The following is a 21550-nucleotide window of genomic DNA, read 5'->3' as shown; positions in this document are numbered from 1 at the left end:
GACAAACTAGCATATGGCACGAGAACTTCTCCAGCAAAGATACATGGACAAGAAAACAAGACAATAAATTCTGATCACGTGGAATGTTTGCCCCGCACTAGATACAAACCTACTGTGCCATGTCAGTCACAGAAAAGCTCAAGCCTGTTTTCTGTCCCTATTTTTAATTTCAATTGTACCTCTAGAAGATGTCCTTTCCTACTCTGCAGAGTGAACGGAATTTTGCCATTAGAAAGCCTAGGCCCTGTACTTACCTAAAACATCAAGATACTGGCATGCTAAGGAGCAAAGTAAGTGCAATACCAAAGAAACGCTGAACTGAGCAATGGAGTTAGTGAAGATGATGAGCGAGATCTGCTCTTTTCTCTTGGCTAATACAACGACTCACAGAACCCCTGAGCCGTTGGCCTTACTCACAAGAAGGCTCCGGGTCCGCTGCTGCACCACCAATCCCCTGGCAGCCATCAGGCCCGGGTGTGCAGTCCTGCCCCGCTGCCTCCTGCTCCTCGCAGCAGTTGGGTGTGCTCTGGTCGGGACAGGTCTGCGCCTTGCTGCCACCGGTGTCACCAGCCTCAGCACTGGCAGGACACGTGCCCTCTGACACCCCGTCACGGAGGGTGCCTCTGCTGTCAGCCCCAGCCGTTTCATTCCCCAAGTCTATGACGCCGTCCAGCTGCTGCTCAGGGCCAGGCCCTGATGCGGCCGACAGCTGTGCTGCTAAGTTTCTCGTGTTCTCTGTGACTTCAAATTCCGGCTTCTCTGCCGTCTGCTTCTCCCCAGAACCTAATTTAGTCTTCCTTGATTTCTTCATTGGTTTGTTGTGCACGTCTTCTTTGGAGAACCTCCAGTGAAACTACAAATAAAAGACCCAGACATTAAAGCCCACCTGTAACAGTCTCAAGCCAACATCTGCTTTCCTGAGAAGAAATACTTTTTACTTAGTTTTTATTCAAAGCTATTTTTGGGCAAAAAGACATGAGATGAAGAAACTGCATGACTAAATCAGATGGCTTCAAGATCACTGGAGCCTGCACAGGTGTATCTGTGAGACACAGACAGGAGAGAGTGACGCGCTCTGCTTCTGCTGCGTAACGTGCCTGCTGGGCTCCCTTCAAGAAGACATTTCCCCACTGAGGCACACAGCAGCCTGGCAGACAGCATGCCCTGTGTGGAAAGCACAACCAGAGAGCTGCACAAGCGCTGACAGAGGAAGCAATCATGTGGCACTACCAATTTTTTTTCCACCAGGCTAGCAGCAGAACTAACACCATACTCCAAACCTTAAATTGTAGAACAGTATGAAGGCTTTGTGATGAGAGCACATGAAGCTGCCTCAATACAGCTCTCGCCACAAGACTTGCCACAGCTACCATTTCAAAAGAACTGCTTTGACCACTATTAAAAAAAAAAAGAGAGAGAGAGAGAGAGAGAGAGAGAGAGAGAGAGAGAGAACTGGCAATATCTTGAAATACTGACTGGACAGGTCTAACATACACAGGGTCTGACAACTATACCATTAATATACGTCTTCATTCATCAAAAATAAGCTGAGTGTCCCAAGGAACGTCAGATCTGGTCCCACAGCAGTGCTGAGTCAACCCACAGCAGCTCCCTGAGTGCATGGATGTACCACAGAAGGATCCAGGATGGTGCAGACTTGGGGACGGGCTAGCAGGCAGTGCTCACTACTTCTCGTGTGCCATAAATACAAAAGCCATTTTTTCCACTGTGACCATGGCTGTGTCAAAGTCGGTTAAGACACAGAGTCACATTCATAAATTTTTGATTTAGCTATTTATTCCTTAAGCAAAAAGTGATTCAAAACTTACTGTTTTTTTGCAGGGGAGGCTTTCCTTCCCTTCTCTAAACTGTAATGGTATTTAAATGAAAGATAACATTTCAGTTTTAGAGCTCAACTGTTCACAATTCTCACAGGCACCTGATTTTCTCTTTGATTTGCAGCAGGGCTGCACACTCACAGCTCCTTTCTAACCTGGCGCTCTCTTGGACAGAAGCAAGATCGGGGCCCTGAACACAATATAGTTTATCCTGAATTTGCAGGAGACTCTGCATACCTGCACAGGCACAGGTGCATATGTATGCATATCTACTCAGGTATATATATATTATATTTCAGAAAAAGGTACACAGCCAGTTTCTGCTGAAATGAGCACCACTTTTGTACGAAGTGAATGAACTTGATCGTCACTGACTCAATTTTGCACTGTCTTACTGAAGAGAAGTTCGACCACTTCTTGCCTGCTTCCTTTTCTGTTCAAGTTAAACTGAGCAGCACCCAGCTGGTGAGCACAGATGGGACGGACCAGCTTCCAGCACTGCAGTGTCCTTCTACCTAATCAGCAGATATCCTTCCAAGTAGTGGCCACCTACAAACACTTCAGACATGCCATATCCTAAGTTAAAAATCCCCAGCAAGTCTGTGATGTTGGATGGCAGAATGTTCAGCAGCTTCACCAAATGCTAGGTTCGGCAGCTTCGAAGTGGCTCCCAACAGCTGTTCAGAGAGGCTGAGCAAGTCTTGCAGATGTCTATATGATCATAACCAATGCACCCCATTTTTCTTGGCCTTTGGTCTGAAAATGCATTAGTAATTTTTGCCCCTGAGTATGTCTGTATATTTAACATTGCCAACAAGTAAACCCTTTGTTTTGTCAACCAGACATTGTTAAATAAGTTTTTATATCCCCAGATGAAAAAAATGTAAACAAATCATTGAGTCATCCGGATGGTATGCATTTGTTATTACAGTACAAGGAATCAGTATCATACTGCTTCTCTGTTTGAAGACATACAATTGCTTACAGTCACCCACCAAAAAAATAACTGCATGTGGGCACATCACCCCAACTTTAATCACTTGAAAACAAAGAGAAGGAATAAGAAAAAAAGGCTTCGTAGCACCATCACAGAATAACTAGGCTCTGGTTTCACTAATAAGAAAGGGTAAATCCTAAACAACAGACATGCTCCCAGCAGCTTTCTCCTGCTTTGGTCAGCTCAAACTCCTTCCTGTTCTCTGCTGTATTTAAAAGGTGACTCTCACAAAGCCGGTTCCAATCCAGTGAGGGCTTTCTAGATCTGCAGTTCCCTAAACACTAGCTACAATGTTCTCAGTGCTCAGCTCTACTTAGCATTTCCCATATCCTACTGTAGCTCAGCTGTGAGCACAGCAGTCCTGCTGATGACATTAGGCCAGCCAGCACCCAGCAATCGCAAAGAGTAAAACAGAATAAAAATGAGGCTGTATGAGCAACTTTCTCATCACGTGGTCTCAGGGAGATTTTCAGTACTTCACTCATCACCCTTGCTGATGCTTCCCTTACACACAGAAAGGGCAAGGCAAACTCCTACACAAGAGGAAGGTCAGCCACTTGCCCAGTGCCAGTATTTCCCCTTCAGCAGTACAGCATGACACAGCTGGGTGGGGGTTTCCACTGTTATGCTTTTAAAAAGGGAAATGGGAATATGTATCCACATACGTACATTATTAGCTGTCAGCTGTGTTCTCAGATAATATAGCTGGATTCAGGGGGCTTTATGCTTAAATTCTAGCAGAATTTATCAACATTACAGCACTAGATAGAAACAAGGTAAGAGACAACAATGAGTACCAGTTTCTCTTCGCAGACAGTGAATGTGGGCAGAGATTTTTAGGTCACATGTGCAGGTTTATGGCAAAGCTGTAAAGAGAATTCTACACTTCTGCTGCTGCCATGAATCCAGCAGAAGAGCTCTGACATCGTCTGAGCATCTCCTTTCATTCAAACAGTTCAATTCCTTGTGTCTTGTTTCATTTACCAGGCCACTTTATGACAGAGACATTCAATAAGCCACGTTTACTTCTTTGGGAAATCAATTGCAATATTAAAATTTTGCCAACAAAAAAAAACGAAGAAACCAGGAACCTGGGTTTATTTACCTTAGATTCTTTTTTCTTTGCTTTCTGGGGCAAAGAAGGTCTCTGAAGAAATACAATTTGCTTTGTAGATAAATTCCCTTCCCTGAAAAGAAACAAATGCACACTCTTGAGAATGAATTAAGTTCACATGCAGCATCACTCAAAGCAAAAATCCATCTCGGTCATTTATTTCTGCAGGTCAAAGAAGAACAAAATGAAGAATGACCTAAACATTGCTTGACCCCAGTGTCTCTAAGCATCCTGGCATTTTGGGGGAAAAATGATCAACTGATTACCCTGATAGAGACTGTTACTGTGACATGCTTTAGCTGAATGTTTTAGAATTAGAGTGTAAAAAGAAATTGTTTTGAAGAAAAAGCAAGAAATCTATGGTGCATGTGCATAGCCCTGATGGGGCTGTGTGCGCCCCACAGGTATGTAGTGAGGCAGGAAGTACAAGCAAATGCCAGTAGCAGTTGGATTGGGTGCCTTTCTGCACTGCCATCCTGGCCTGTGTTACTGGAGTTATAAAAGGAATACAGAAAACCAGAAGAGAAAACAATATCTATATACACACCCTTAAAGAACAAGGCTTACATATCATAATTATGATTTTCCATTTGTTCCTATATTTAAATGCACATGAAAGGCTTTAATATACCGGCACAGATGGCCTTTACTTTTTAGGCTTTTATGTGTAGGAACAGTCTTCATCTAGCTCTCTAAAGGAGCTGGGCATATTTTCCCTTTCTTCAGCTAAAAAAAAAATTCATGACTAATTACACTGCTTTATATATAAATATATTCCTGACAAGCATAAATCCAGAATGCTCCATCTTCATGATAAGCAAGTGGGGTGACTGTTTTTTCACCACCATTAGAAAGAGCATTTTTAAGTGACACGCATTTATGTCTAAAATCTCTGAACATTAATAATAGCAAAGCAGACCCCACACAATGACTACATATGCAAACAAGGCTACCAGAGTAATGACACAATAATTGGATATGGTTCTGCTCAGCTAGACTGTGTGTACCATCAGCATCAGACAGACAGTAATTAAGAATGAAATTAATTTGCTTCAAATGGGCAACATCTCACTCCAAATATTATCATGGGTTTTGCTTTTGCTCCAAGTGGAGCTATTAAGTGAGAGAACCAGAGTAGGCATTTATTTATTTATTTTTAACACAAAGACAGAGATGATAATCAGAAAATACATGCAGAAACCACAGAGCCATTTCGCATTCTTTTGCCCACCAGACACATGCTTCCTGTCTAACGTGGCTTGTGGTACTCAGAAAGCCCAGAGAACAGCTGCAGGAGGGTTTGCAAACGCACTGAACATGGGCAAGAAAATCTATGCTAACTGCAGAGAATTGCTTGTGGTGCACAGACAGTGGCTGAAAAGCAGTGCTCACCCTCCCTACCTGTTTGTCTTCACAATCGGAGTAGGAAGGACGCACGTCAGCTGCCAGCCGTACATGGCAAGGGAATTCAGCAGTGGAACATAATCTGTCTGCACTTCCACTCCCTAGGAGAGAAAAATCAGCAGTCAGCATCAGCTCTTGCAGCGTGACATTCATTTTGACTTACAGCTTTTCTGGAAGGAGGAGAGGGTTTTTGTGGTGAAGTGAATCGTTCTGTGTGTCCAGCTGGCCAAGGAAAACATGAGGTGCAGGAATGACCACCAGTTCATCCTAACCTGTTAAATGACTTTGCTTAGAATGATAAACACCTGTGATTTTGTAGTTGTTGATTTTTTTATACTGCCTAAACTACCCATGCTTCAAACGATTCCAGATCTGAACAGGACAAACTCATTGCATTTTATCAAGTATCCTCTTCCAAACAAACACTGACAACATGACAACAATGCTTTGCCCAGATTCTGCACTTATTTAGGCTGCACCAAATCAACTGAGCAGCTCTACAGCGATGGATCAAGAGCAAAATGGGCAACAACAGAAAAAAACCCTAAGTACAAGTCTGTTCCTTGTATTACAGAATCACAGAGTTACTCATGAATACACACTGCCTCCTTGTTTTGAATCAGAAGATCTGTGGGCCAGACCAAAAATGCCGCCTTTCAGATATACACAAGATAGCCTTGCTAATGCTCTTTCCAATAGATGGCAAAACCTGTAATTCACACATAAAGAACTACTGGTGATTTCAACAAAGACTGCTCCAGTGTCCCATTGCCAAGACTTCCACTAACTTAAGAATAGATGGTAGAGCATATTTACCTGTTTCTCATCTTAATAAATACAAAACACAGAAATGATAACTACTAGCCTCTACAAATATAGCTGTATTCCATTGGAATAACAATCAGATCTGCCAGAAAACTCAGACACTTAGATTGGTTTAATGTGCACACTAGTAGTTTTAATCACCAATTCTCAGCAAAATAATTTTCTCTATTTTCCTCAGGCCTGCTCCAAAAAGTCCATTTATTCTGTAATAATAGTCATCTGGTCAGAACTAATCCAAATCCTCCTGTAGTACTTCAAATTACCTTAGTGATTTCCAACTTCAACTATTCCTTTCTTCTAATGACTGTAATAAAGGTCACTTGATATCTTCATAACTGAATGACTGCCTGACTCTGCCTATTCAAATCTCATCTTGACTGCAAATAGCCCAAGAAGCTCTATCACTCCTGCTTAAAAAAGAGAGTATTTGAAAATTCTGCACTAGAAAGTAGCTGTAAGAGAACACTTGGCTCATGCTGCTCTGATTTCTGTACAGAGACTTCCAGGGCCTTTTTACACACACAGCTGCTTTGCAGCACCAGCATGTATCTGGAATACACACAGAATTGCTAATTACTGATTTCCCCCAAAGCAATCAGGACTGATCCCCAGCTGGGACTGAGGGCAGTTTGGTGCCTCCCTACACTCTCTTTCTCCTCCTTGCCCTTCCCACTCTCTGTCCCCACTGTAAGATGGGCATCTCCTGCCGCTTCCAAGTTTTCAAAATAGTGTTTGCAAGAGTAATACAGCAAGGATGACATGTCCAGATGCCTTTAACATCTAACCTCTCAAGGAAAGAGATCAATCACACACTGAGCTTCATCAGGCAGGTCAACAATGTTTTCCAAAAATGATGAAAACACAAGCACCAGGAACGAGGTCAGCACATCACCACTGCCAGCCCTCCTCCAGACACCAGGAGGGACACAAGATCTGATCAAAACATTCCCTCTCTCAAGGCATTTGTAGATGACAAACCAGAGGGAGATCACTCATGTGGAAAGCATTAGACCAGTGGGTCAGGAAACACCGGTGCAGCAGACCTTGTTTGAGTCCCAAGCAACCTCCCATGCTACAAACAGCATTCCTATTTTGAATTCATTGCCTAAGGTCAGAGAACACTGAGGAGACCTTTCTCCTTGCATAAGGACACACACATAGACATGTCAAAAATCAACAGGATGACAGCAATGAGGAGGGACATTGGTAACACACAGAGCACAGCTTGCCTGGCTGCTGCAGAACCTGGAGTGTGAGGCTGCACTGCCCCCACTGTCACAGTCCTGTCCCCACAAGGCAAAAGGAGGCTGGGACCCATCTGACCTGTCAGAGTTAAGCACCACCTGCAGAGATGATGCTGTGCTTCTTAATCCCCAAGCAGCAGAAGCAGAAAGAGAGGATAAATCACACTCAAAAGTGTAAAGTTACCGGAAATTAGATTTAAGATTAACGTCAGTTAAACTTCAAGAAAAGAAAAAGAAAGTCTGGAAAACATAAAAGATCTGTTGAAAGAGTATTGTGTCATTATTAGAAGGTATCTATTCATTCTTGCACAGGCTGGTGCTGACAGCAGAACCTGCATGTCATAGATCACAGAATCATCAAACTATTAGGGTTGGAAAACACCACCAAGACCATCGAGTCCAACCACCAACCCAGCCCCTCCATGCCCACTAACTTTGTCCCTCAGTGCCACATCCCCACGGTTCTTGAACACCTCCAAGGACAGTGACTCCACCACCTCCCTGGGCAGCCTGTGCCAATGCACCACTCTTTCTGAGAAGAAATTCTTCCTAATATCCAACCTGAACCTTCTCTGGTACAACTTAAGGCCATCATCTCTCATCCTACCACTGGTTATCCAGGAGAAGAGGCTGACCCCCACCTTGCTACAATCTCCTTTCAGGTAACTGTCAAGAGCAATAAGGTCTTCCCTGAGCCTCCTCTTCTCCAGACTAAACAATCCCAGAAGTCAGACTGGGCTTCTTCAGTTCCTTCTTCAGACCAGGAAGGGAACATACCTTAAGGCACACCTCTCCCAGCTCCAACTGCTCTGAGCAAGACCTTGGTACCATTGGGCACCACACAGCTCCTCAGGGGAATAAATGCCAACAACTGGTTGTTGTAAGGCAACGGACAAGAGAAAGGACACTCTCCTGAACCAACATGCAGAATTCACATGGGCTGCTAGCTCCCCATTTGCAAATACAGATAATAGCAGCCTTAACACCACATAAACGAAATATCCTCCCTCTCCTGAATCATCATCTGCAGTCCTATCCCAGGACTGGAAACTGGCCACAAGCAGAAGCCACAGTCGTACAGGTCTTCAGGAGAGAGCACAAAGAATCAGTGTCACCTAAAATGCTTCCGTAGGCAAAAACGCATCCAAATAAACAATACACTGGGGGCTGGGTACAGAGAAAAAGCAGAATTTCATATTTATTTTATATTTTATAAGCAATAACGTTATTTTAAGATTTACTTTTATTTGCAACAATGGAAATATAATTTCAATTTCTTAAGAGAAGATTTCAATGCTCTTTCTAGCTAACAGATCTGAATTTGAGAACCAATAGGAAGAGAAAGTACATGCCAGAGCTCTGGTGAACAAGAGTGTTCACATAATGTGTCTCAAACTGGGAGATGTTTCATTCAGTGTGAAGGTGGAAAATTTTAATTAACTTGTTTCCCACCCTGCTATGGATGGTAAGTCATCTCTGATCACACCTGGAGTGTCAAGAAGCCAGAGCACAGTGAGTGAGGCTTTTCCCTTGACTTACACCACATGAAAAGAATTCATTTTTTCTGTAGTTGTATTGTTTGTTTTCAGTCTTTTCTTGCTTTCACAGCAGCTTCTTCTCATTAGAAAGGAATAAAAAGTATGATTAAAAAATGATAAAGATAATATCTAGGGCAAGCCACGCAAACAACTGCATTAACTGTTTTTCTTTTCTTTTCCCCCTTTACTGTGGCAATTTTAACCACAGCAAGAGAATAAACACAGCAGCTACTAAGCTCTTGTGAGACAGAAAGAAATCATTCTTTCCTGGGTTAAGTGAATGTGATTTACTTACAGGGCAGCTATGGATTGTCACTGTTTAATATTTTTTTCCAATGTGGATTGAAGAGTGGAAGACTGAAAATCCCATTAAATAAATCTTAATAAAACCTTTACAAGCAAATCCTAACAGACCACATGCTAAGGCCTATGGACAGATGGCAAAGAGGATGGAAAGTAAAAAACACAGCAGCTTTTAAGTATGCTCAAGCTATTGTTTATGGGAGAAAACATGCAGTGTGCTCCTGCCCAGCTCCCTACACAAACACTGGAGAGAGCCCATAGAAAAGGCAGCATGCACCCTGGGCAGCAGACTACCAGCCTCCACCACTGCCAAAGTTGCAGCTTTTCCTATTTCACTGGAGGGAGAAAGAGGACGTGGTGAAGGCAACACTGGCACCTTGTGAAAAAGAGAGAAAATAAAATGAGAGAAATCAAATATACGGGCTGTCTGAGAATGACCTGATACAAGAATGCTGCAAATGTTTGATGGCTGCAGTAATACAGAAGAAAAAGAGACCAAGCCCATGCTCTAAAGTTTGAAATGATTTGTCCATTCCTGTTTTAAACTTATTCCATAAAACACTTTCTCTTAATAATGTAACACTATCGATCCATTAAAACTGTCTACTGTAAGCAAAAGAGAAGTTTCACACAAGTGCTGCAGCAAAAAAATTGCACCACGCTCCTTCAGCATTGAGCTTCTCCTAAATCTCAGCCTGTAATACAATACAGAGCCTTGTCAGCAGACATGCATGAGAAGCTTTACAGCAGAGCAGTGTGGGCAAACAGAAAAACAGAACAAGACAGCCTTTTGCTCATTATATCAGATAAATATAACTTATATTTCTTAATAAAATTTCTTATTATATGTGAATTAATGGACTGTGAAGTATTTTTGAGAATATACAAATCTGCAGCACTAAACTGGGGGAATCCTGTGAAGACAGTTTTTCCTGAGATTCAAATGTATCCATTCTCAATGTCCATACACATATATGCTGCTGAGTAGCATTCACATCCATGTCCACATACAGTGTAAAGCAAAATAATCAACAACTAAAAAGCTTCCTCTGTCTGTTAAGTCCACTTCTCTCAGTGACTTCAGTGAGGCAAACCCTACTTTCTGGTGCAAGCATAAACTGTTAAAATGTTTGAGTACTTCCAGTAATGCCTGCACCTGTAAGACAGAAGCACAGTTGAATAGCAACAGAATTTTGCGTTTATAGAAGCAGAGGACAGGTAGCAAAAGCTCCTCAAGATGAATGTATTACATTAGAATGGAAAGGGTTCTCCTCATAGGAAGCGTGGAAACATCTTAGGAAATCTGCTGAACTTAATACAGCATAGGGGACATGCACATGACAGCACAATTCCACATTGGCCACGGAGCAGAAGAAATAACTATGATCTAGCAATCCATCAGTACATTGTCTTACATAACTCTGGCATTTTTAGTCTCATAATTCCTGCAACATTTCCATGCTGTACCTTCAGGTGAGTGCCAATTTAACCATCTATCTACAAACTGTTCTTGGAACAACAGTAACAGCTAAACACTGTCTGAGAACTGGTATAACCCAGGGTGCCTTACCACACACAGCTGAAGCTTTTGCACACAGCTTCCCCAGTGTAACGTCCTTCAGTTCTAAGTTACTCTCAGCCTGTTCCAAATAAGCTCTGTGCACTACTTTACCATTCTGAAATGAAAAATCTACTTCCAAACAAGAAGCACATCTGAAAAACAGATGCTCTATGGCAACAGGCTCAAGTCAACAAGAAAGGAGACCTCCAAAACATGCAGGGTTTCACTAACATGCAGGGTAGCACGCGCAATTGATGGCGTCCCAGCTGCTGTCTCCTGTGATACTCAAAATGCCAGGGCATCGTCCTGTGGCCACCCAGCAGCCGCTCAGGGTCAAAGAGGTACATAAGCCAAGTCCTTATTGCCTGGCCAAAGGTGACCTGCTGTGAAAAAGACTTGTGCCCTTTGTGATTCTTTGTAAAGTGTTTAAAAAAAAAAAAAAAAAAAAAAAAAAGAAACATAACAACAAAAAAAAAAACCAATAAAAAAAACACATCTGAAATGCTTCTTTTCAGTTTGTTCTTGAAAGTTCAGATCTGGTATTCTTTTTTTTTTTTTTTTTTTTTTTTCTATGTTTGTTTCTATGAGTGAATAGAGAACTAATTATGATCCTGCCACAAACCGAAGCAGACCATGCCAGACAGTATGTGACTTTTTTAATATTGAGATCGTTATAAATCCTGTGCTTTTCTGCCTGCTTACTTCAAGTGTCCTTTACTCACTGGGAAGAAATGTTGGCTTTGCCAAACTTCAGTACTTCCAGCACTCCAACAAAGTATTGCTAAATTTATCAACAAAACCAAAGAAAGATTTGCCTGTGTTTTTTAATCCTATATAGGGTACATCTATTGAGTTCAGTAGACAAATACAGAGATATTTATGCTGCCTTTGTATCTTAGATAAAAGAAACAACAGCTACAAAAACCTGTTAAAGTTAACAGGCTCCTGAAGGTTTTGTTTAGCTTTGCTTATACAGCAACGAGGGGCAAAATCCTGAAATCTTCTATCCAGGCAAAAATATTTGGATGGTAAAGAGTCACTCTCAGAACTGCATTTCATACCAATCGCCATCAGCTTTTTTTCTGACCCAGCCATGCCTTTCTCCTATGGCTAAAGACAATAAAATGTAGCTTAACTGACATGACCTAAATCAAATCTACAGTCAAATCAAATCTTCATTTCCAGAGAATTTTTCCAAAGGCTTACATTAAGGCAACTTGCAACACAGGCTTAACAGAGATCATTCTTAAATCTTTTGATATGTCACACTGTAAACGGTTTATCATGTCTACAGCAGACACTGACCCCATTCAGTTTTGCCAGGGAAATGGCAACACGGTAATAGCACAAAAGAAGAAAGCGATGAATCACTAGCTGAGGATTTTCAATGAGAAAATATTGTAAATTAAGGACAGTGTTTTCAGAATGAACAAGATTTCCAAAGAGGAACAATATAGAAATCTAAAATAAACATTGTGGCACTCAACTTGAAAGACACTACTAGCTGTTTTGTCTTGGCTAATGGCTAAGAGAAGGAGACAGATTAGAGGTGGGGAGGGCGAAATCACACAGGCTGTGATTAATCAGAGCTGCCTACCCACATTTGCCTAGGCAAGCAGAATTAAAACCATCATGTAAGTTGCAGCGCCAGATCTCAGAGACTGCTGTGGAAATAACGTGTTCTGACATTTTTAGAGTTAAAATGATAGGAATGAGAGGAGCATTTTGTCATTAGAACTCCTCCGGTCATTCACAGAGGATGCGACAGCTCTACTTTGCTCGAGGAGAAAGAGTTAAATCACTCAGAGCTATTACATCCTGTCTGCTGCTTGGCGGGACCACATACTGTGACAGCTGCAAGCTTTACATCCTCTACAGACTGACATTTTACACACATAACCAGTGCATCACATTGTTCAGCTTGTTTTCTCTTTTAGCCTTAGCAATTAAAAAGGCAGCACATTCCTCACTAAGAGGTGTGCTAGCCCCTCTCTTTTGCCTTTATGACTAAACAGCAAAACTTTATCTTTTCATTGAGAAAGGTTCTCTAGATTTCATTTTATTACTGAGAGCATCAGTACATGCTGTATGTCTTTTTATGTTGAACAGCTTTCTTTTGTTGCGGCTGGGATTCTTTTCATTTCTTTGTTTCTTATTCCTAATTGGGACACAGCACAATACATTTGCACAGTTCAGACCACACCTGAACAAGTCTATAGCTCTTCCAGACATCCTATCTGATACAAACTTTAAGTAAGGATCCATTTATGACACATTTATGTCACGCTGCCCATCAGTGCTTCCATTGCTGCCTTGGTATAAACGAAAAAGACAAATGGAAAAGGTTAGTCTAGGCCGCAGTAAAATCTGTATCAAAAAATTTGAAATTCTACATTAATGAGGCATTCCATTGCTCCAAAACTATCTCTGCGGTAACATTTTGATCTACCAATAATATTTAAAAAGCATCAGGGCATCTCCTGTCAGTACTGGACAGTCTTTCCCATTTTCTGTATCTCCCATTTTACAGTCCCATCCTCTGCCCCTTTCTTATTCCATGCTCACTGTAAATAAAGGTGGATTTCAAGGGAGTTTAACTGAGGGACAACCTGATTTTCTGGTTAGGACACTGGACAAGCACCTACAGATTCCCTTGGCTTCCAGTATTTCTTCATCATTTCATGACCTTACTTACCAATTCCTATTATCTCTCAGAAAGCATGGGGCAGGAAACAGCCAGCCAGTTACTTAAATCTCAGGGGAACAAAAAAGTGGCCAGCACTGCTCTATCTCTATCTGGGTTCCAAACTGTCCAAGAGTTCTACAACACCTCATTATCCTTCAGCATGCTTTTTTCTCTACTCTATTTCTCCATTTACACATTGGTAAGTAATACATTCATTGTGTCACTAAACGAGGCTACTGACCTCAGGAGGAAAGAATTGCCAGGGAATAGCCAGCACCCACATTTCAGATTACAGCAGAGAACAATCTCATCACACCAACAAGTTGTGTACACGTTATCAGCTAGTTTCTGAAGTTGCACATAGACCTACCAAATCTTACACCTGGAACTAGAGACTCTTCATGTTAGCCCTCACACAGACACGGTATGCAGCATTACAGCATCTCCTGACTCACCAGATGGCTTTCACTGGTTGATGCCTTAATCTATTGGCCAGCTGTACCTCCAGCTTGAGGGAGAAAGGCATCACTGCTAGAATTCAGGCAAACGATGTACCACCTTCCAGGGCTCTAACACTTCCAAGTGGCCATGCTAGAAGACACTCCTCTGCTGTGTCACACTGTTCACTTATTGCCATCACTGGTTCTCATTACCAGATGCTGTCCTCATCATAGTTTGAGGCAAACTTGTGTCCACCAAGAGCAAACTAAGAGGTGCAGAGGGCATTATGCATGACTGCATTACAATATCCTTGAGTCACAGAGAGCTTCTCGCTGGCTGTCTGAGCCAAACTGATTCAGATCAAGAGTCTACTTAATCTCAGAAAGCTATCCCCAGTGTGGCTATATGGGACAGCTCAAGCACAGTAATATCAGGGCAAGCATGCAGGATACTTGCCCTAGATATTTTATGTATTTCCTCAGCACATCATCAGGTTTAGTTTCTACTGAAAGCAATGTGTGATGCAAAGTAAGATATAGTATGTGGGAAGGATCATAGGGCTCACTTTAGAAACACATGGCTAATCTGAATAAAATGCTTCTATAGTTGCATAGATACAGAAAAGATAGAGAAAATCACAGTATCTTTTCCAGTTTCTCCTTGAACCCATCTAGCCTTTTTGAAACCACGGCATTCTTCAGAAATGTATTCTACCAATTTCCTTCCTGCTGTGTGACGTATGACCTGAATTACTTTTTTTTTTTTTTTTTTTCCATTTTGTACCTGGCCCTTGAGCAGTCACATTTGAAGCCTCTCAAATCTTATACTGCCAAAGAAGGCAAAAAGTTAACCCCTATTCAAGTATCTCCTATGATTTAGGAGACCTCTACCTATTCTGTTACCTGCAACTTTTCTTTTTCCCAGGCTGAAATACACACCACATAAAGTCTTCCTAATATGGAAGTTGTCTGTATGGCTGATCATCCCCATTACTATTCTCTGGACATTTTCAGTGTTAACATAACCCTATGAAAAAAGATGCTGCCAAATCATGACTTATATAGTAGTATAAAGCAGTGTATGCTTGCTGTATCACACTCTATTCCTCTCCAAGCAGTTTTTAACATTCGGTTAACATTAATGCCTCTTGACATTTGCCTTCTTACTCAGCACTAACCTAAATGCTTTCATGAAACCTTCTGTCATTACCCCAAAACCTTGCTCCTGATTGGCAATACCACAACTTGACCCTAAAAATAAACTGTGGCTGTAAGTTTTTGTTTTTTGTTTTTTTTTTAAAGTCTGTAATAACTGGAATAATATCAAATGCAATACAGGCATCATTTTTATAGATGCATATGAGCACAAGAAAAGCTGCTGTTAACAACTACGTTGTTCTTCAAGAAGTCTCTTATATGCTCATTTCTTGCTACACTTTAAAGTCATCAACTAATGATCAAACTCCTAATCCTAGTCTCCTGGAATTTTAGACATTTAGTTTAGTATCAGTCTCATTTTTCCTTAATCCATGCTTCTGGCAGATGCTGTGCCCTGCTTAAGTCTTTCCTAGGATTTTCACACCCAGTTTGCAATACATTGTAAATGAAGATGAGGTATGGCTTTTTATAGATTGTAGAATGGCTCAGGTCAGGACTGACCTCAAGGATCGTTAAGCTCCAACCCCCCTGCCAGTGGCAGGTGCCAATCTCTGTATCCAATACAATACCAGGCTGCCCAGGGTCCCATCCAACCTTTAATAGATATGTAACATCTATTTCTGGCAGACTAGAGCAATCAAATTATAAGAAAAGAAAAATATTCTGAACATTAAGCAATGTTTTTTTTCCCCTTGTGATCTTTTTCCTTCTTATTGCAAAGATTTTAATCCCAGGTTTTTAAATACCTATTTGTGTACCACACCCACGCTGCTCTTCCTCCCATCTTCTCCCCCACTGAAGTAAGGAATGATTCAAAACCAAAAAAGCACTGTTCAAACACAGAGCATGGTTAACCTGGCATTACTGCTAACACCGGCCTCTCTACCTCCATTACTTGTATGCACTGCTGAAGTAAGTACAGGAGTATGCCTGCAGTCTCGGTGTGTTTTGATTTATTAAATAAATAAAGGAAAAACATACCTTCAGTACAGTCCACTGCTCTACAACAATAGCATCATAGCCCTGCATGATTTTATTGTCTTCCACAGCAACATCTTCAAAGAGAAATACTCCATCCATTGTTCCATGCAAGGAATCTGTGGAAACACAGTGTTATGCGTAAGCTCTGTGAGAAACACCCCATGTGTAGCGAGGCATTTTAATTTAGTAATAGCCAGTTCTTTCAAGCATATTAATACCATGTGCTTGGAAACACATTTTCCTCCGAAAGTCCAACTGCAACAAATGTCTGAGACAAACATATGCAGCAGTTTCTAAAAGCAACCTTCTCCATCCACCATTATGCCAGAGTTTATCCTCAAAAAACACAGCTCTTGCCTTTTGAGGTGTCAGAATAAGTTCAGTCCTTTTCACCAACCTGAAGTTGTACACATGCTTTATGGGCTGAAGACCACATATCATGTTGCATCAACTTTTGAAGGGTTTCTGTAAGTACAATGAATGTGTACCTATGCATTCACCTATTCAAGTCAGAACCCTATTTATGGAACAGGTATTGCAGATACGATGGTCTATGTGGGCTAAGGACGCTCTGGCATATCTAAATGCTGTAAAAGAAAAGATACATTCATAACTATTTCATTAACTTATGAAGGCTTTCTGACCATCTGGTTTAGTAACTGTTCTCATTTATATTCCCAGCATGTTCAGCCTTTTTTCAGATTAAACACGCTATTAAAGTTACTTCAGCAGCACCTTCCCCTTGAACTTAGCTGTATATTTTACTATCAGCAGTCTCCCCCAGAGGCAAGCATTCAGTTTTGTCAGCTCCACGACACAAGAGTGCAACTAATTGAAAAAATACCCTTCCTTGCTAAAATAAATTATGAAATAGCTGTCCATAAAATATACTACATAACAGTTCTGTACTCTTTATGAACACCAAGAACTCTCACACTGTCACAAGCATGCTTCTCATCCTACCCCTCAGATTTAAAGAATACACTGGCACTGTACAACCAACTATGAAAACCTTGCTCCTCCACCTGCCTAAATGCAACAGTATTTTATACAACAGTTTATTTGTATTTTTAGGGAAATTTTGCTCCTTGCACCACATAGGCCGAACCAACAGATCCCTGCACTGACTTTGTAGGCAAGCCTGCTCAGCGATTTCAGCAGGTCTTCCTACCCTCCACAGTGGATGTTGGGAGGCCAAGAAATGCTAGCAGGAAGGCATCACTGCCTCCACAGGAAAACAATCGATTTTCACAAAGACAGAGTAAAGATTAAGGTTTCTTACCTCTTGTATGCACAATACCAAACACACTTGATAAGATCTAAACTCTGTTTATTGCTCAGAAATGCAAAGCTCACAACAGACTAAGCTACTACAGTTGAAGGCTCCTGTCTACAAATATATACAGCAAGACTGATATTTCCAGAGTATATGCACATTCCTTTGTTACCTGCATAGTCCACTACTCTCTTCTGCTGAAGTTTCTACTAAGTCATAAATAAGCAGATGCAAAAAACTCACTGCTAATATAAAACTGGATATTTTTTTTTCAGTTCAGTTGAGTAGCAAACCACTTAATAGCAACTTTGAGATTCTTTTAGGAGTCTCAAATAAGTAGAAAAACTCTGTCTACCTACTGACAGTCTCCACAGATTACTTTCCTGCCATTTAGACTGAAAAGAAGGAAGGAGATTACTCATCACTACAGTGAGCCATTATTATACATTGCTCCAAGGAGGAAAAACTAGACTACAAAGCAGTAGTTCCTGTCTTCTAGATAGAGGCCTCATCTGAGTGATGTGAACACGCATTTTTGTTATGAAATAATAGAGAAAATCACTAATGTAGCTGGTTACAAGTTAGAAAACATAGAGAGAACATGCTTGTCTCATACAGATAGGTACAAGATTTCATTATTATATTTTATTCATAAGTGGTACTTGTTAGGTCCTACATTTCAAAGTGGGAACCAATTCAACTTCTGTACAGTACATCATATTCCAACACACAAACCTCCACCCAAATCCATTTTAGGATACACAGCATATAAATAGCCCTTTACTTTTCTCATGCAGGTTTCATAGAACAGCACTGAGGGCTGAAAGCAGAATCCCATGCATCACAACTATACAGAGGCATCTTAAATTTCCAAGGCAAGCTTTATACATAATCAGATTCCTGCTAGTGCATCGTGAATTCTGCTGATGAATTTCACTGTCACACTGTTGGCACAACTGCAGCTTGAGCTCTGCCCACACATTTGCCAGCAAATTAGTAAGTGATCAAAACACAATCAGCATGCGTGTGTTTACACTCTCTCATAAATCATCCTTTATGTTTCATTCTGCTGCGCATTCCACTTGCACAGTTCAGAGCTTACACATATGTGAACATTATGGCACATATGTAATGTTTTAGAAACGAATAGATGAGCTTGTGAGACCCTACAGGGAGCAGATAAACTTAACCGCACCTCCTTGTTGAATGTACAATGATTAAACAATGATTAAACAATGATTATTGTCGAAGGTTACATCTAGTCCATCCTAAAACCTGTTAATTTTTTGGCAAGGAAAGAACCTGAAAGAAAATGAGAAAAGCAGAAGGAGAAAACTTATGAGAGAAAGACAGTTGCTGCATACTGGTGTCTGTTCAACACAGTGATAATAGTGGAAAACTCCATAAGATAAACTGCTTGATGGTACTCATTAAGATCACCCCTTAAACATAACTGAGCCTCCGCTCTACCAGCTCTTCAACTTTCATGCCATAACTATGTCTGCCAATTCGTACACCTTTGCAGCACATTTTTCCTTTTACAGGCTGAAAAGGGAGGTAAAGGAAAGAAATAACTGGAAAAAATAGTAAAGAATAATCAGATCATGAATTTAATCCCATGTGAAGCACCTGGTATGCTAAGAATAAACAGGAGACAGAATATCAGAAAGGGAGCTAAAGGCATCTTAATTTGGAGAGAAGGAACATACAACCCATGCTACAGTGTCAGGATTAGCAGGAATTTTAGGGGAACTCTCACACAGGTGTGGAAGGGCAAAGAGTTGGACAGACAAACTGAGTCTACCTGCAACGCCTTTGTCCCTCAGATGTTGTAAAGTCTGCAGCAACTTAGGCAATAGTCATGTAGGATTCACGTCATCTTACAATACAGATTTATGATAGAGATGCCTACAGCTGAATTTGTTATCCAAGGCTCTCTTTTACAACTGATGGGAAAAAAAAATAAAAGCATTACTTCGTACAGGACCCAATTTCATAGAATCATGGAATAAGCTGCATGGATCTGCAGTTTGGTTTCCTGCTCAAATCAGTTTCAGTGCAAAGTAGAGCAGATTGCTCAGGACTTTATCCAGTTGTGTCTTGAAAATTTCCAAGCATGAAGACTGCACAACTTCACAGGCAACCTCTTACAAAGCTTGTCTATTTCTATGTTGAAAACATTTTCCCTTATATCCAACCTCTCATTTCAGTTTATACACATTCTTTCTCATCCTCCTGCCCAGAGCTCAGCCAAGGGGTGATATCCGTATTATTCGTAAGCTCCTTCAGTCCCAGCTGTCCCATAGGACAAGGGCTCCAGCTCCTGACAGTGATGGTCTGCTAAACCAACCTCAGTTTGTAAGCATGTTCCTTGCTCCTTGTGGGGAAGTGTCCAAAACTGGACACAGTATGTCGTGTAGAGGCAGCCTTAATGAGTGTCAAATAAGGGACGATAATCGCTTTATTTTAATTACTGGCAATACCCTCGTCAATTCAGCCTCATAGGCTGTTTTCCTTCTCTATGGCTATGGCATATTGTTGATTCATGGTCAGCTTCACACCCACCAACACTGCCAAGGCTTTTTCAACAGAGCTGCTAACCAGACAGGCAGTCTCTATCCTGCATGTGTGCAAGGATCACCACCTTCACAGAGGCAGGACATTTGTCCTCAATGAATTTCAAAAGCCTCCTGCTGGCCTGTTATTCCAGCCTGTCCACACAGCAGCCCAACCCTGATGCACATTAACTGCACCTTGAATATGATATAATCTTCAAACTTAATAATAGCCCTCTCTCCACCTCTTCTGCATCACCAATAAAGATGTTAAAACACAACACAGCCCAGGACAGAAGTCTGTGGTATTCTTTTTGTTAGTCCAGGTAAAGTGTGACCTACTAACTACCATTCTCTAAGTAAGCAGCCATGTAACCAGTTTTTTTACTTGTCTAGACACCCTTCATTATAGGCTGAAAAATATTGTGGGATACAGTGTCTAACTTCCTTCCTGAAGACACCCAGCATGACATCCAATGCTTTCCCTTCATCCACAAATCTCATCATTTTATCACAGAAGGTAATATGTTTGGTGAAGTATGATTTACTTGTTAAATCCACGCTGACTGTTCACAACAAGTTTCCTCCATGTGTCCAGAAACACGTTTCAATAGGATTCACTCAGTGAATTTCCGAGGGGCTGAGGTGTGGCTGACCACCCTGTTGTTTCCTGGATTGTCCCTTTGATCTTGTAGAAGATGGATGCAACCTTTGTCTTTCTCTGATATTGGAGAACTCCTCCAATCTCCATGACCTTTCAAAGATGATTAACAGCAGCCTCATTACCACATCAGCCAGCTCTCCCAGCACCCCTGGATGCAGACCATCTAGTCTCAGAAACTAAAGCAATCCCTGTCTTGATCTTCATCCACTCCTGCTGGTCCTCTGCCTTCTTGAATCTTAACTCTGAACTCAGATATCTGGGAGAACACGCTAATGAAGACTGAGTCAAAGGAGTCACTAAGTATTTCTGCCCTTCCGAGGTCTGCTACCACATACTCCATTGCACCTACCTCTTTTATATGTCTGAAGTGAGACAAGGTGGATGACAACACAAACAATATTGGTCTAGATCTAGGCCTCCACCAATTATAATGGCAGTTTTTGGTAACAACATATGCAGACACACCTGCAAGGCAGATTCCTCTGTTTATCTGGCTGAATCTTAACTAACCTACCTACAAAGATCAGCCATCCAAAGCTTAGATGGTGAACCGGCCTTTCCATTTTTCACTGCTTCTCACATAAAGTATTCTTCTCTGATTCTAATGCAGTTGTATTCCTTTTTGGCAATCTCTTGTCTAACAAGATTCATCTCCCGGAACTTAGCTTAGCCTATTAAACGGTCTTTAATAATTCCAAATATTAGTTAACCTGCAAGAAAGCAGTAGTTAAAGCAGTAAAACAAGCCATTCTGACTTAGCAGTCTTTACTCTTGAAATAACATAACTTCACTCTTTAAAAAAAAAAATAAAAAAAAAAGCCTCCAAACAAAGGTTACAATCATTGTCCCTCCTCTGAAAATGTTCTATTACCACTGCATTTTTTATTAAGGTATCCCACTGTGCACAAAAAAGCTATTTTCACTGGTTGTATAAATATTTGATGTAGCTCTGTTGACAAAAAGCTA

The 21550-nt window shown here is 41.1% G+C and overlaps 1 protein-coding gene across 1 annotated transcript in view; it reads right to left on the bottom strand.

Annotated features, from left to right (window-relative positions):
- Positions 1–409: 409 nt before the first annotated feature.
- RFTN1 (raftlin, lipid raft linker 1) overlaps positions 410–21550 on the bottom strand; it is a gene marked incomplete at both ends in the record, with an annotated part of 83765 nt that continues 62624 nt past the window's right edge. The window contains 4 exons of the mRNA XM_079537945.1: positions 410–853; positions 3941–4022; positions 5351–5454; positions 16090–16205. Coding sequence (XP_079394071.1) covers positions 410–853; positions 3941–4022; positions 5351–5454; positions 16090–16205 — 746 coding nt within the window. The remainder of the gene's footprint in view (positions 854–3940; positions 4023–5350; positions 5455–16089; positions 16206–21550) is intronic.

This window comes from Tetrao urogallus (assembly GCF_951394365.1).
Source record: "Tetrao urogallus genome assembly, chromosome: 7".
NCBI lineage: Eukaryota > Metazoa > Chordata > Aves > Galliformes > Phasianidae > Tetrao > Tetrao urogallus.
The sequence above is the reverse complement of the archived record's forward strand: the minus strand, read 5'-3'. Positions and strand labels throughout refer to the sequence as shown.